The sequence below is a fragment of the Scomber scombrus genome, chromosome 14, assembly GCF_963691925.1.
Source record: "Scomber scombrus chromosome 14, fScoSco1.1, whole genome shotgun sequence".
In the NCBI taxonomy this organism is placed as follows: domain Eukaryota; kingdom Metazoa; phylum Chordata; class Actinopteri; order Scombriformes; family Scombridae; genus Scomber; species Scomber scombrus.
The window spans coordinates 6,862,305-6,878,368 of record NC_084983.1 but is presented as its reverse complement, the minus strand read 5'-3'; the positions used below and the strand labels follow the sequence as shown (position 1 = coordinate 6,878,368).

Here is a 16,064-nt window from a genome sequence, read left to right as displayed (position 1 = left end):
CACACACACACTTTTTCATGAGTCATTCACTTACATTGAGATTAAGCAATACCTTCCTAGAGTCACTTTTTCTACGAATACTTAAAAAACCCAAATGTTTCTACGTGAATGATGACCGTGTGGTGTGTCTAATGTTGCTTATAAATCAAACAACCAAATGGACGCTTATCAAGTGCACACCTGTTGTAATGGATGGTTCGGCTATTATTAGATTGCAGCACCTCAAGAGGCAGTGGAGTCGAGAACGAGAGAGAGGAACAAAGAGGGCAGCCAAGCTTGTCCTTTCAGCTTTGTGTGCCAGTGTCCCTCTCAGACTGAGCAAACACTTTCATCAGATCAGACTTCAATCACTGGAGAGGAAAGATGATGCAGCTGAAGGACAAGCCCCTGCTAGTTGTTCCTTTTACCAATTCATCAAAATCAACCAGATTTTACCTGGCCAGCAGACTATTTATACTTAATAACTTGAGTATTTTCACTGTATTTGTGATGTTGAGAGAGACTCCAGCACTCTTTCACTCCTCCACATCCAGCCTCATTGAGTTATCTCAGCAGTTGCTGAGGATGAACCCAGTTTGGTGCCTGGCTGTCTGAACACAGCTACTTCTACTACTCCGCTACATATGGCTTCTCCATCCTGGTCCGACCATATGTCAGCTTTGTGTCTTAATGAAAACAGCAATTGAGTCCTGAGGGGGGGGGGCAGATGGAGGCAGAATACAGTCACCTGTGGTTTATGTTAGTGGAGATCATCCACTGTCTCAAGCTGCTAATAAAATACTGATTATGGTGTCCCAGGACGCACAACATGAAAGTAATATCATATATATATATATCGCAGCTCAAACCCCCTAATTTCTGACCATGGAGACCTCCTGCCATGTTTACAGTCATTACATCTGTCATTCGAAGGTCCAAGCTGGTGATTATACCACATGATAAGCATACCACCCATTGGGCTGACTGCGAACAGATGGAGAAAGGGTCCCTACAGTGAATACCCTTCTTCTAAAAGCCCCCAAAATGTCACCTTCTGATTTCAAGGGCATAGAAATCATACGAATGAAAACTAAAGCATTATTCATCAGCTTCTGTAACATTACAGCTTCACTGACAGAAGATAAAGAAGACTCCACATGTAAAAGACTATGTTTTAAGGAAATAGCTTGCTACTAATACACACCTTTGAAAATGAAGAGTAACATCTTTGTATTTAAAATGTACCGATTTCTAATAAAAAACAAGTCTCGCCTTCTTGCTGCAATCAATAAGGTGAAGCTACAGAGTCAAACAGTATTTCAGTTTCAGCTGAGTGAAGAAGGAGGTATCTAATGGGACACAGAGCAGAGGTGTCAAGGTCTCAGAGGTACTTTCGTGGAGAATTATTTTCACTGCTGCGTTTGTCCTGAAGGCTTGCTTTGGGTTTGGGAAGTCTATCAGAGAGAGATTAATGGTATAAGTCACCATACAGAGCCACTCTTCCTGTTGCTTCTCCACCATAAATTTTAATAAATGGCAGTGCTGCTGGCAGCTGTAGAGGTATGGGCCAAACTGAGATGCACGCTCCTTAAAAGATGCTCCGTTGTTAAGTGCTGCCTGGTATTACTGTAAGCTCCATTTCCTCCAAAAGATGCCTTAATGTTCAAGCTAATGCTGCGTTTCGTTCTCCGAACACACGCAAGACTACTTTGACGTGGAAACTGCTTTCTGGCACAGTGCTGCGTTACGTAATGTCGGCAGAAATAGGAAGAATGGGAACTCTCATTATTCTAGTTTGGGATTGTTCGCAGACTATTCCATGATGGTTAGCCTCACTAATAGCCTTGTGGTCACTACAGATTATTAGCCTAAATTACCTGTCTTTGTTATGTTACTTTTGCACAAAACATATCTGCTCTGAAATTTGCTGACTCAACTTGGCAATAGCACTAGAGATTATTTCCATATATAGTAATATAGGATGATGTTATTGCTTCTTCCCCACTCAGCAGCTCAGAAATACGAGATAAACAATATTACATGAATGTCTCATAACATGAACAAAGCCACTTAGCATTCTGCCAATTCTTATGGGAAAATACTGCATTTAAAACTCAAACCGTGGTTTAAGAAGATACTCCTGTTGACACTAAAAGCCTCATTTTACGACAGGTAAACTTGTCTGAACTGCTCCAAATCTCTTTCCTGGACTTAGACCTGGCATCTGACTGATGAGGCAGCTGTCTGTGCATCATCGATTTTCTTATTTTCACCTGAGAATGGGTGGAACACGACAGTGGCAATCAGTCAGTGGCAATCCTTTGAGGGTCACGTTATTACAGGTTGATGTCACACGCTGTTGCTGGGCAGTCTGAACCATCAGCCTGCCGTCCAGACACTAATGTTTTCTAAAGGGAATAAAGTTTACCCTGGTCTGCCAGACAGAGGTCATAAATTACAGGAGAAGCTATCGTTATAGCGCCTCCCCCTAAGAAATTCAATGCCAATCAGTAGAAAGAGCATTTATTCAGTCTCAACCCACACACACACAGATCCTACGTCAATAATCCATCTACTCCCTTGGTTCCCATATGTCTTTGTGCTGCACTACCTCCCAGATACTTGGCACCATTTACTTAATTCTCTTATGAAGCAGCACTGACGTTGCACTCCTCTGAGCAGCCCTGCTAGAACTCTGTGTACTTTACAGCAAAAAACAGCTGACTAAAACTTGTGTAGATGTTCGATTGCCCCATACATCTATGACGAAGGCTATATGCAAGCTGGCTTATAATAAAGCGTAGGTGCTAAACATACTTTAAGAGCATTAGCATGAAGATATTGCATTACAAATTCTTTCACCTGACAATCAGTCAATGCAGCAGTGTTTAGAGGAAGACTTGTAGCGACTACACAGTGCCTTCACATGGTAAAAAAACATGTGATCAAGAAGGGACTTGAAACACTGCCATTACATTTTCAAACAAACACAAGCAGGGAGGTATTTCTGTTCTCTGATTTTTTTCTTTGTTTGTCCGTTGCACTGTGTCCACAACCAGACAATCAGCTTACAGAAGATTAAAGGAAAAGAGAAATGCTCTCACTTCCAACCGACTCAGAAAGATGGAGCACAGCTTGTCCTGTGCCCGACACGTTTTTTGCTTCGTCACTGCTGTGAGCCTGCGCACCCTCATCTCCCCCCCCCCACCTTTGTCCAACCAGCAATCAAAATGCTGGAGCTGACAAGCATGCACACATATACGCCTCCGTTCATTTCTCAAATATTGTCAGAACAGAGAGCACATTTAATGTCTTGATAACACTTATTGTGTCACGTACGCTGATAGTATGAACTAGCAACAGACTTGACAGGCCTGACATGGCAGGTTCATAGTGGGGGGGGAGTGCAGGTAGAAACGCACAGGGCTGGTTTCTGTATGAGCTAAAGTAAGATTTCAATCACCTGGGGAAAGCATGTGTGAGAAACCATCTCCTAGACATATCTGCAAGAGTGTGAATGGGAAAATTAGGCAGCATGACAACACAAAGGTAGCATAGGTAGAGGAATTGAAAAAGACATTGGCACAGGCTCTATGAATAAGTGTCTGGTTGCCATGGATACAACAACCTCTTTTTAGAGGCAGAGTTCCTTTCTCTCTCTAAAGCTTTTGGAAACAATTTGCTGTCCTTACTCAACAGATTATTTACTTAATCTGACCGAGGCTTTGTCCTGGAGTTGTGCAGATTAAAGAATCACTACCAGATGCAGAGGTTACCTCCTAAATAAGTGGGGGACATGCACTTTACACGTCTGCTTTAATGTATCCAGTTATTTATTATTAAGCATTGCACATTTTCTGAAATGTTAAAAGTGACCCCCAAATGAGTCAGAAAAGGTAAAGGTTAAAAAGGAAGAAAGAAAACAAAAGGTAGGACAGAATGAAAAGCAGCAAAAACTAAAATGTACAACAACCAAGACAAACATCCTTTTCTGAGAGGACTGAGTTCAGCGGTGCAGTCTAAGTAATGGATCAAGATCAAGGATGGCAGAGTATGACGAATCTTTTCAAATGAGTCTCTTTCGGCGCGTCCCTTCTCTGTCCATATTAATATTTCATAGACCACCGTGCTCGAAATGATCTGTCCAATTTTAGCATCATGACTGAGCTGTTCTCTAAAGCTGAGGAAAAAAGGCAGGGTCAGAGTTTTCTGTTATTAGGCAGAATTCGCCTAAAAACACACAGAAGTTGGAGCAAATGCAAAAGGCATGTTTAAGATTCTGGCATTACAAGGACAAAAAACAAGGACATTTTAAAATGACAAAAAACAACTTCAACTGATGGATTACAATTGAGATACTTGATTTTGTGTGGGAAGCACAGACAGATATTTTAGGCTGGAGGTACTAAGAAAATAGCACAAACTGCTAGCTAAGTGCCAGTTATCCTCTTATTTAAATATGATTCTGTGTGCCTTTGGTCCTCTATCAGGTGGCTGTGGTCGTGATAGCTTCCTCAGTGTCAACTCTCACCTACTCTATAGTTAGTGTTTCTGTCCTGTTGTCAGTGCAGAGTGTAAAAGGTGTACAGCCTCAAGCCCCCCCCCCCCAAAAAAAAAGCACAGTTGCACCTCTGATTCATTTAGCTAGTGGGTATAATAGTATCTGAGTCATGGAAAAATCTTAACCAATTCAATTAAGGCTTTTTATAGTTCCATTTGGTGCGGACAACATATCGCAGAGGGACGTGGACGTGAACAGTAACTGAAGATGTTTTTTCTTACAAATGGATCATAACAATCAATGGTGGTTATGATGAAGAACACGCTGCTGCAGTCCGCTTTCACGGGAGGGAGACCGATGGAGCCGTGATCCGCTTCAGAGACAGAGGACGCTGATGATAAATTATAGAGAGACTGACGTAGGAGAACTGCCAACTCAGCTGAACCCCAGACATATTAAAGAGAGACCATAAATAGAGAAATGCCTGGCCGCGAGAAAAGAGAAGAGGAACCATTTCTTTGGAAGAAATAGTGAAGAAAATCAGAGTGGAAGTTCCCGGAATATTATTAACATGTGTTGTTTGTTGTTGTTGAAAAAGTGATGATATTTAAAGAAGAATCCCCCCCAGTAAATGCTACAGAAGGTAATGCTTTAACAGTGACAGCTACACAAGACACTGACTTCTAAAAGCTTTACCATTGTCATTTTAACTGATTTACATTAAAGCTGTAATGATTAGTTGATTTATCAATTAGTTTATCGTCATTAACTTAATTGCCAACTGTTTTCATAACTGAATAATCAGTTATGTGTATCAGTTAGTTTTTTTTGTCTTCTGTAGCAGTAAACTGAATATGTCACTGCTGGTTGGGACATAAATACACATTTTAGATTGTTTGGACTTGAGAAACGATGACATTTCTCCCCATTTTCTGAAATGTTATCAATATATTGAGAAATTGATTTATGACAGGTGAATCAGTAATGAAAATAATGGCTAGTTTAAGCCCTATTTAGTATCATGGTTATCTATTTCTTATTGTTTGATCATTATTTTAAAATGTATACCTTACATTACTGGTATGTATCATTTACATGTATCTTTTACTGAATGTAAGACATTTTATTATCACTTCAGTGCTATACTGAAGGATAATGAGTTTTGAGTATTAAATTTCAACCTCATATCCTTTTTTTGTCAGGTTTGGAAAAATTCACCAGAAAACTACTGCTTATAATTCATAAAACTACAATAATGTATGAATGAGACAAAATTCTTATGTTTTTATCAAGTTTGGGAAACCCAGGATTTTTTTTAGAGGACTTATACTATGAGATGGCTGGCAGGTGAACGTGCAAGTGTTGAAAAAGAGACTTGCTGAAAGTTAGCAGTCAACAGGACCACACAGAGGACTGTGGACATCACTGAAAGGTCAGAGGTTAACTTGTAAACCGTCAGCTAATTAAAAGGGCAAAGACATAAAGCTGAGACCACCCTGTCTTGTTCTTAAACCGTCAACTTTTTCACCACTTTGTTTAAAAACTCTCTCAATATAAACTCCCATTGTCCCTTATCTCCTACAACATCCAAGCACCCCCACTACTGCTCCATGCAGGTCCTCCACTGCAGTGGACCACACTGAGGCTGCAACAGTTACTGCACAATGTGCTCGATCTTGGCAGCACATGCGTTTTACACGTCTTACTCCTGACAGGCCCTCTCCTCTGCCTCCTCCCTGCCAGTCAACATACCGGCAGCTCAAAAAGCTCCATGCAACAAAGTAGCTTTTCATCATCTCACGCATGAGAACACATTGAGGTAATTCAATTGATTGTATGTGGAGTCCCCCATCGGTTACTTAATAACTGCAGCGCTCACGTGTGTCGACCAACACCCCCCCACCCCCCATCCCCCACTGATTGGCAAGCAGGCACACACAAGCGAGGCGAGGTAGGTAGGGAGGGAGGGAGGGAGGGGAGGGCTTTGATACACACCCATCACAAATCAGACTCAACTAAACAACAACAAAAAAAGAACACCAAAATAACAGCCTGTGGACTTACGAAGCAGTTGAGCATGGAGCAGGACACCCTTCCTGCGAGGCTCATGTCGAGGTGAGGCAGGGCTGTGCCTGAATGACACGCAGCCTATGGAGCAGCAGCACGACCAGAACACGAGGAGCCGGCATTACCATTCTTCCCCTCAGCCGGAGCCTCTCCACCCCTCTTTCACTCCGAACCCCCTCTTTGCCTGCCAACCCTCTCTCTCTCTCTCTCTCTCTCTCCCCCCCAACCTTTTGCACGTTCCCCCCCTTTCTCGAGAGGTGCTATGGGGCAACACGCCAGTCCCGACTCTCATTCAGTAACCCACCCTGACACCCCCCGCCCCCGCCCCCCCCCCTGCTGCTCCCAGAGAGGGGAAAGAGAGTACGCCGGTGTCTGAAGACAGCCCCTGTTGCACTGCTGACAGAAGGAGGAAGATAGTCCATACAGATGCAAACAAGAGCAGCAGTCCGCCCCGATCAGCCAAGTAGGAACTGAGAGGAAATCAAAAGGGATGAGATGACTGCAGATGTGCCTTCTCAACTGTAGCGGATGGATAAAACGGAAAAAAAATTGCGAGAAGAGAAAGCAGGAGAGAAAGGAAGACAGAGGGAACTGCCTGATGCTAAGCTCCACCCTCTGCATGCGCATCTATCTACCTCCCTCTCTCTCTCTCTCTCTCTCTCTTGCATTCAAATGCTCACGTTTCTCCCCTGGTCTCCATCTCATCCCTTACTCCTCCCCCACTCCCTCCTTGTTCACCCTTCACCGACATCTACTCATAAATATGCCTCTCCCTCAGCAACGAGGCGGTAAGGCGCATAGTGTACCGGCGGTAACCAGAAGATGCTCCGACTGTCACGCCTGCACCATCTGACATCAGCTGCAGTACACTGTGGCTCTCGGTCAAACGCGCAGACTGCATGCAGGTAGCTGTCTGCACAGGCTGAGCACAAAATCACAACCTGGAGCAAACTCATACACACAGAGACCTGAGAGACACCTCATCCAGTGGTTGGACAGCATCCTATCTAAAAAACCACTGCACTGGCAGCAAATGATCTAGTGCAGAAGGCGAATGCGTGGCAGAGAGGAAAGAGGGAGGGAGGGAGTGGAGGAGAGTCTATGCAGAGATCTCCGGTGACACAGCATTCTACAGACACTAACTCTTCCTCTTCCCCATCTCCGAGTGTCTTCTTGGCACTGTCCGACACAAGCGCGGTACATCTTTGCACAGAGCGGTGATTGCGACACCTTGCTGTGCTTCTTAAAACAGGAGAAGGTCACTGTTAGTATAGGGTGTATGTAGAGGGGGGACACTCAGCCCTTCCCCCCCCTCTTACCCCATCCTCCTCCCTGGCAGAGTCGTGACTGCCACTCGCCCTCAGCTGTATGACCCCGCATTATGTAAGACATATAAAGCGGTACGTGCGGCATATGTTTGAAGCATAACACAGGGCTATTAAAACAGGATTAATGTTACTGGGGGGAGGTGCTGAATTGTAACTTTGACATGGGAGAGCCTCATTTTAACAGGATGAATTTTCCTGGGGGGTAGTTAGGTTATTCATTATTCTTATTTATTCATATTTGAGTGTAATCCATGGAGGAAAAAAAAAAAAGAATCTGAGTGTATTTTTCAATCGGACAGCAGTATCAGGTATATTACAGGTCTGACAGTTTGAATCTTTCAACTTCTTTGTGGATGAGCCAGTCGTACTTCTTCATGACAGTCAGTGAGCGTGCACTATCACCTCTGTTTGTAGAGAGGAAGGTGAACCGATATTGATCTAATGCCTGGAGAGTGGACACTGCTTGACAACCAATATAGTGTAAGTGAAGGCTGAAATAAAGTCCAATGGAGAGCTATTATACTGGTTGTTCTGGGAGATATACAACATACCACGTATCTGTATATTATATAATGAGCTTTAGCTACAATAAATCCAGAACAATAATTTAAAAAAAAAGAAGTAAGTAGAAGTCAAATTAAAAAGGAGGACAACAACTTTTGTATCTCTAATTCTAATCCACCATATATAGTACTTCTGTCCAAAGGGCCTTTTATACAGGGGAAAGGAAAAGCATCATTTTCAAAAATTAATGCCATCATCAGGATGTAAAATGTACAGCTTACACACACAGGCATCTATAAATTAAATTAATTCATACTTTACAGAAATGTATAATATTGTTCTAGCTTAACCATAACCCAATATTCCAATGGGATGACCTCTTATTAATACAAAATATTTGTATGTGTCATTTATGCTGAAGTGTGGATTTACAGACAATTTAGGTTTCTCCTGGATTAAAAAAATGAAGATACCTTCATCAACAATAGGGCATCCTCCTGTCAAACTAATCCAGCAGGGATACATGTAATAAATCACATATTACAATGGTGCAGTTACATAACAACATAGCCTTATGGTTTCAACATATTTTACCTGCATTAGTCTCTGAAATCCATCAGCTGCTGCTCTGCCTCAGCAGCACAGTTATGCAAGTCTTCAGCTGATGTCAATGAAAAATTATACTATAAGAAAGGTTCAAGGCACTCATATGGCAGAATATTTGAGAGCCTTTATTCAGATGGCTATTTCAAGATGAAATTCTTAAAAACCTAAACAATACTTGTGCATGTTAAAATAAAGCTGTTACAGTCCACGTATAGCAGCACAAACAGCCCTCTTCAGGGTTTAGCCTTCAGCACACAGGTTCCTCTTTTGTAAATACAGGATAATTGCAAACACCTGAACAGAAAGCTGATGAACTCACAGGTGACAAATGCAAAGTATGACCACTAGATGGCTCTGCGTGATGTATAAAGGGAGAAAAGGACAATAAAAATGAGAGCAAAATAAGAGAAAATAGATGTACAGACAACAAGACATGAAACAAGTCCAGGGTGTGCTGTGGCTTGCATTTAGTATACATAGAAGGTCATTATTTCAGTCGATCACCACCCTAATGTTCTTTTTAAGGGGGGCAGGGCCTTCAATCATAAGGCTTACTGGATTACCGTTGTGTACATTTTAAAAGTTCTTAGCCATAGGGTAATCCCAATTAGGTTTTGTGTTAGCATCCTGATGCTCAGAGAGGTAATGGATAAGGACATATATACTGAAGAAGCCTTACTGCAATTGGATAAACCAGAATATAACCAGAACATGTCCTTAAATCCACGGGGCAACACACAGGAGACATTGAGAGAAATGTTGTCCACAGTTTAAGAGGCAGGATGGATTACCAAATAAGAGCAAGGCTTCCTCTGGTGGGCACATCCTAGGATAACCATTTTCTACTTGCTCCCCAATGACCGTAAGAATCTTGAATCTTCTCCAGGGAGGCCTATTAAATCATCTGGATCCAGATCCCTTACAGAACCTGCCTCTCAGTTTGTGAACTTTCATATTAAGCCTTTGGCTCGACAAGTGCCTTCATACATCCAGGACACTTCTCATGTTCTAAAGGTCCTACATGAAATGAGAATTCCTGCTAATGTTCTCTTAGTAACTTTGGATGTGAAGTCTTTATACACTAATATTGACCATGACGATGAACTGAAAGCTCTGCAACACTTCCTATGGAACAAAACAACTATAGTGAAAAGATAAAATGGTGGGGCGGTATACTGACATGTTTTGGACTGACCCTGAGGAACTATTACTGCTGAACAACAGTTTCATGATTTTTTAAACACTTTTTTAAATTCATTATTATTAATATTAATTTCATAGATTTGACTATCTCTAAGGGTGAGGATGGACAGTATACCACAGTATATTAGCAGGCAACACACAAAAATACTGTGCTGAAAGTGGATAGTTTCCATCCTAATTGGCTTAAGGACAGCATACCTTTGGGCCCATTCCAACGTCTTTGACATATTTGTGACACCAGGCTACAATCTTGAAAGACTGTTTTTTACAGAGAGGCTATAAAGCAAAAACTATCCAGGATTCTTACAAAAAAAGCCCAGTCTACCTCTAGACCTGAACTCTTTAAGAAAAGAAAAAAAAACCAATGGCCACGGGATACAGTTATCTAGCAAATCCCATACAAAAGGATAAAACACAGTCAAACAGGAATCTCATTAAAAGTGACACTATTCATAGGGAAGTTTTTCCTGTCCCTCCTAAGATCAGTTTTAAGAGGGCCACCAACATAATGGGACAGGCAAGTGTCAAGTCATCTCCATATCAACAATAGAAAAATAAACCATTGAAGGGGACTTAGAATTTGTGGCTTTTGCAAACATTGTGTTAATATAATGAAGTGCAATCAATTCAGTGATTTTAAGACTCATAGATTCTTTAACTGACATCAAAACATTTATCAATTGCAACTCTACGTTTCTTGTATATCGTTCAGATTTTACCTGTGGTTGCTTTTACATAGGCTGGACAAGCAAAGGACTTAAGGAGAGAGTCTCTGAGCATAAGTATGCTATAGGAAAAGCTCATTAGGATTACGCTATGGCTAAGCACTTTTATAATGTACATAATAGTAATCCAAGACAGCCTTATGATGGCCTGGAAACCATCTAAAAGAAAATTTGGGGTGGTGGTCCACTGAAATGATTATTGCAGAGAGAAATGTTCTATACCAAATGCAGCCCACAGCACACTGTGGACTAAATGAAGAAATTGATTTCAGTCCTTTTTTGTATATGTTCTGATGCATGTGGTCTGGTGCCTCTACTACTCTCTCTACTACTCTACTGTAGATGGGTTTTTTTTTGTTTTGCTATCTGTGCATGTTATTTTGTTCTCATCTTCTTCTTATCATCCTTCTCTTCTGTCTATACACTTTGTAAAGCCATCTAGTGGTCATACTTTGCATGTGTCACCTGTGAGCTCAGCAGCTTTCTATTCAGGTGTTTGTAATTATCTCGTATTTACAAAAGGGAACCTGTGTGCTGAGGGCTAAACCCTGAACAAGACTGTTTGTGCTGCTCCTTGTTGGTTGTAACTCAGCTTTTTTTCAGCATGCAAAAGCATTGTTTATGTTTTTAAGAAGATAGCCATCTGAATAAAGGCTTTTAAACTTTTTGCCTAGGACCACTCTTTGTTTTTGAACTTTTGTGTTTACTACCAAAGAGCACCTTCATCACACTCTGAACTTTCTCTTCCTGAAAAATGAAACTAATCTTTGGTAAGAAAATCATTTAGTTTGCAAATTAGATTGGAATTACCCATTTATAGGTTTTCTATCCACACTCAAATTGGCTTCTGAACACCAACTCATTGACCATTTTATGCAATGATTACTTACTTGGAAATACAAAGGCTTCTCTTTAAACTTGCCTTAGTATGTCTATACATGAGGGGGCAGAGAATTATGCTGCAAGCGAGGGCATGATGCATTGCACTCATGTGATGCATGACTTTCATCTCATCAGGTAAATGGACTGAAACATCTGCTGCTATAAAACGCACTTCCACAAATCAAGCAGAACCTTACTGAGAATTTTTTTCATGTCACATGGTAAACCTGTGACTCGTGACATTTGTTTTCCTTAAGTGAAATGAAGAAGTGAAATAAAGCATGCAATAAAAGCCCACACATACCAGCCTTAAAAAAAACACTGACATTTTAATCTTATTTAAACCTATACTTGACTTTTGTTTAGCAGCGAACCTTAAACAGCCCAGGCTATTAAATCATTTTCCAGGTAAATTAATGTTGAATGGACATTTTAGGGGTTTTATGAATATTGCACACTGATCTATGATGAGTTGCTCCACAGTCCAAACACTGGGTCTCAAATTCCCCCTCTCTGCCTGCTCGGCCCCGCCCAAACCAAATGCAAAAGTGAGCACCAGATTTGGCCTCCTGTGTCTCCGGTTTTATTTTAGGAAAGGAGGGCAGAGTCTCACCAACGCAGAGTGTCAGCCAACATGTTGACACACAGCTATAGAAGTAGGATATGAATAAGACATGGGGGCAGTCGGGAGTTTGTCTGGACTAAAACCTTTTTAAACTCCAGAAATGATTTGCACATATATGTTTGTAAACTGTGTGTATGTGTGCATGCATGCATTTTACAATTTGAAACCATACAAGCAAGATCCAGGTGTCCTGATGTGTTTTCAAATAGTTTTTCACTGTGCGTAAAATGACTGCAGCATACAGGACCTGTAGTATTTTGTTACTGTAAGCAGTGGCAAATCTGACCTTTCAGTCGGAAGCAGGACTTACTTTAATATGATGCATTAAAGCATTAAAACAGACTGTTCAATATATTGACTAAAAGTGCACAAACTGGTAACTTGTTTTTACTCACTCTTGATTGGCTGAACCAAACAACAAATTGTTTGAGTTGTGTGAAAATGAGGAAGATGTAACCACACACTGGCAGCCAGACTTTAGGAACCAGATAAAAGTTTTAAAAAAGTGTTAGAAGCACAAAGTCCCTTCATGGAGAGGTGAAGTCAAATCATTAACAACAAAAACTTGGCATGAACACTCTGGCTTTAACTGCAACCCTGACTGAAAGCTTCTGGTGTGTTGAAAAAAATAAACACACACATACAGGTGACTTAATCCTTATGTAAGCAGGTGACATCATATGGGCCAGTGAAACAAACTCCCATCTTAACATGGCGCTGGCGCTCCAGCTTCTACTGCTAACTCCTAAAAGGTAGCATTACAATGCATTGCGGGCACTGAGGGCAACGTAAAACAACCCCAGTGTCCTCGTTTCCATGCTCGCATTATCCCGCTAACAATACGGCAGCGTGAGTGGATAACAGTATGAACTCAATACTTCCCGTTTTGTTTCAGCGAAAAAGCTGGAGGCTGGGAAGCAATTAAACACTGCTTCACAAGACCGGCTTAAAAGGATCATGTTACCTGTGGAACAAACTGCTGGAACAAATGTCTCCCAATCCCACCTGAGAAAACAAGACCTTAAATCAACAGCTGAGAAGAGATAGTGTGATGACCGTTGCCATCTTTAGTTTGTTGTTTATATACCTTTCTGGCTGCTCGGCTCTACAGGTGGCTTGTTAGCCACATGGGACCACCTGGTGCAGGTGTTCCCAGCTGATTCAGCCTGACCACAGCTAGCAGCTTCTCTCTACTCTGACTGTTTGTTGCTGCTGCTGCTGTTTGCAACTCTCTTCTTTTAAAGCACCTATTTTGGCCCACTAATGTAGTTTGTACCATACTTATAAATAATGACACAGCTGGAAATTCATGTTGCAACTCTCAAACGTCATTCAATGTAATTTAACGTAATTTAATTTCAATGAAGGGTTTTGCTCATCTCTACTGTTTGAAGTAGTCTAGGGTGTGTTCAGTACACCTGACATCAATGTAGAGTTTGGTTAATAGGTACCACAGAGCACACTTCCGTCCCCACCCGACCACACCTGAAGTGTCCCCCCCAGAAAGCAAGTGAGAGGTCAATGAGAAGACGCTTCTTTAGAAACATTCACAATCGAGCTGCACTACAGGACCAGCTCATGACTAGCTGAGGTCTGCACCCTCATTCTACATGCCTCGATGGGCACATTATTTGTTCATCAGCCCCGCCGTCAATTAAGCCCAGAGCTCGGCTGTGTGTCCCATAAAAGGCTGAGAGCTGGGCACCCGGCCATGGTGGCATTCTGTGGACCCAGTTGACCAGAACCTCGGGACACACATCCTCCTGTTACACTTCCTATTTCTGTCCCATAAAACCCATTAGTTTGGTCACAACTTCCCCTCTGCTGAAGAGTTATCTATTCTCTCTAATGTACATTTACTGAGAAAGAGCAAAGGGACCGACCATCACATGCCCAGGGTTTTCCCCAAGATAACTAAGTACAATGGTGCTATTAATTTCAAAAAGCATACTGAGAACACATCTTGTGAATTGTGTGCTAAAATTACAGGGTGTACATCAACACTTTAATTTGAGAAGCCCTGTACGTCCGCACACAGCTCTTGCAGACACAAACTCTGAGAAGTGGAGCAGTCAAATAAACTGTTCAGGATCATAGTCAGCATAAACACGCAACGATTACTATAATATAAAGTGCATAGCTTGCATGGCTCTCATGAAAGTAGAGATGTGAGCTACAAATAGTATTGCATCTTGAAAGTTATACTTGCTATTCTTCAGTATAATTACAACCCTCCGGTCCACGACTGCAGCGTGATCAGACAGACTGCTGCCCGTCTCAAGTACATCAAAATCCAAGACTCAGCATTTCTGAAGGGATCCTCGGATTCAAACAAAAGTGCACACATCAGCAACTTGATGCAGCATAATTATTTTTGATATATGATAATGTATGTTAAAAAAAAAAGTTTTGCCTCATAACTGAATGGACAGCAGTATCCACTAGAGGGACAGATTCTTGTTGTGTTGCTACTGTAGCACAGTGATGTCTTGATCATCTCTGGTCTTCACCACAAGCTTTTTATTTCACATATAGGTTATTTAGCTGAGATTCACATTCAGTATGATGATACTGAATGAGCATGATGGGATTATGCATCTTGCTCCATGATGCATGCATTCGATTCTTTGAAATGTCACATATTACCATGAGCCTCTTAATGTGAATGGGAGGTTAAAAGGGTCTGGAAGTGCACCAGAGCAGAGACACGTGGCATGCAGCTACATCAAAGCTGTACAACATCTGTTACCTGCTATACAGCTGTTTTACTGACGCGGCAGCACGTTCCTGAGCGTGCAATAAAATCGTAACCCCGCTGAGGGAACTTTAAGGGGTGAAGAGAGATGTTGCCTGCTGTTGCTCACTCAAAGTGGTGAGTCACAAATCCCTGTTTAGGGCTGGGAACAGCGAGCCAGGCACCTTCCCTCTGTGCGGGCACCATGAGCAACCAGTCGCTAAAGCAGCGACAATAACATGATCCCTCACTGGCTTCCCACCTGCAAGCATGGCCAAATGTGCATGCTAGATACAAGAGGTGGCGTCTCAAAGAACTGAACCTCTAGTCTCTGATGGAAAGGAGCTAAAGCAATGCTAGTCATGAGGGCTGCAGCTAATGACTTTCTTCATTATTGATTAATCGGTCAATTATTTTCTCACCTAATCGATTTGTATTTGGTTTATAAAATGTCAAAAAATGGTGTTAAGTGGCAGTCACTGCTCCCCAAAGCCCAAGATGCAACTTAGAATTTCATGTTTTGTCCCAATGAACAGACCACAACCCAAAGATATTCAGTTTACTAGAGAGGCGTACCAGAAACCAGAAAATATTCACATTTAAGGAGCTGGACCAGCATTCCAGCTTGGGAATTTTTTCTTTTTTTCGTGATTATTTTTCTGTCAGTCGACTAATCCATCAATTGACAGTGTCTCTATTGATCACTGATCGAAATAAATCTTGATTTATATGTTTTTAAAAACAGGCTGTGCATTCTATATACAAGAGCACAGACTACTTTTTTTACTAAAGGTGGGCGTGACAGTTCAGTGCTGCTGTATTTCTAATCAATATTCTACCACATATATTAGGACAAAAAATGAAAGGATATGAACAGTCTAAACTGGGAAATGGATCTATTGTTTATATA

General features: G+C 41.6%; 1 protein-coding gene across 4 annotated transcripts in view; it reads right to left on the bottom strand.

Moving 5' to 3' along the window:
- mtmr4 (myotubularin related protein 4) overlaps window positions 1–16,064 on the bottom strand; it is a 43,702-nt gene that overhangs the window by 22,471 nt on the left and 5,167 nt on the right. For 2 of the 4 annotated variants that reach the window (XM_062433351.1, XM_062433354.1), the window contains exon 1: window positions 6,545–6,589. The exons of the other annotated variants lie outside the window; for them this stretch is intronic. In XM_062433351.1, the coding sequence (XP_062289335.1) occupies window positions 6,545–6,589 (45 nt within the window). Of the gene's footprint in view, window positions 1–6,544; window positions 6,590–16,064 lie in introns of those variants that run through there. 4 annotated transcript variants of the gene reach the window in all.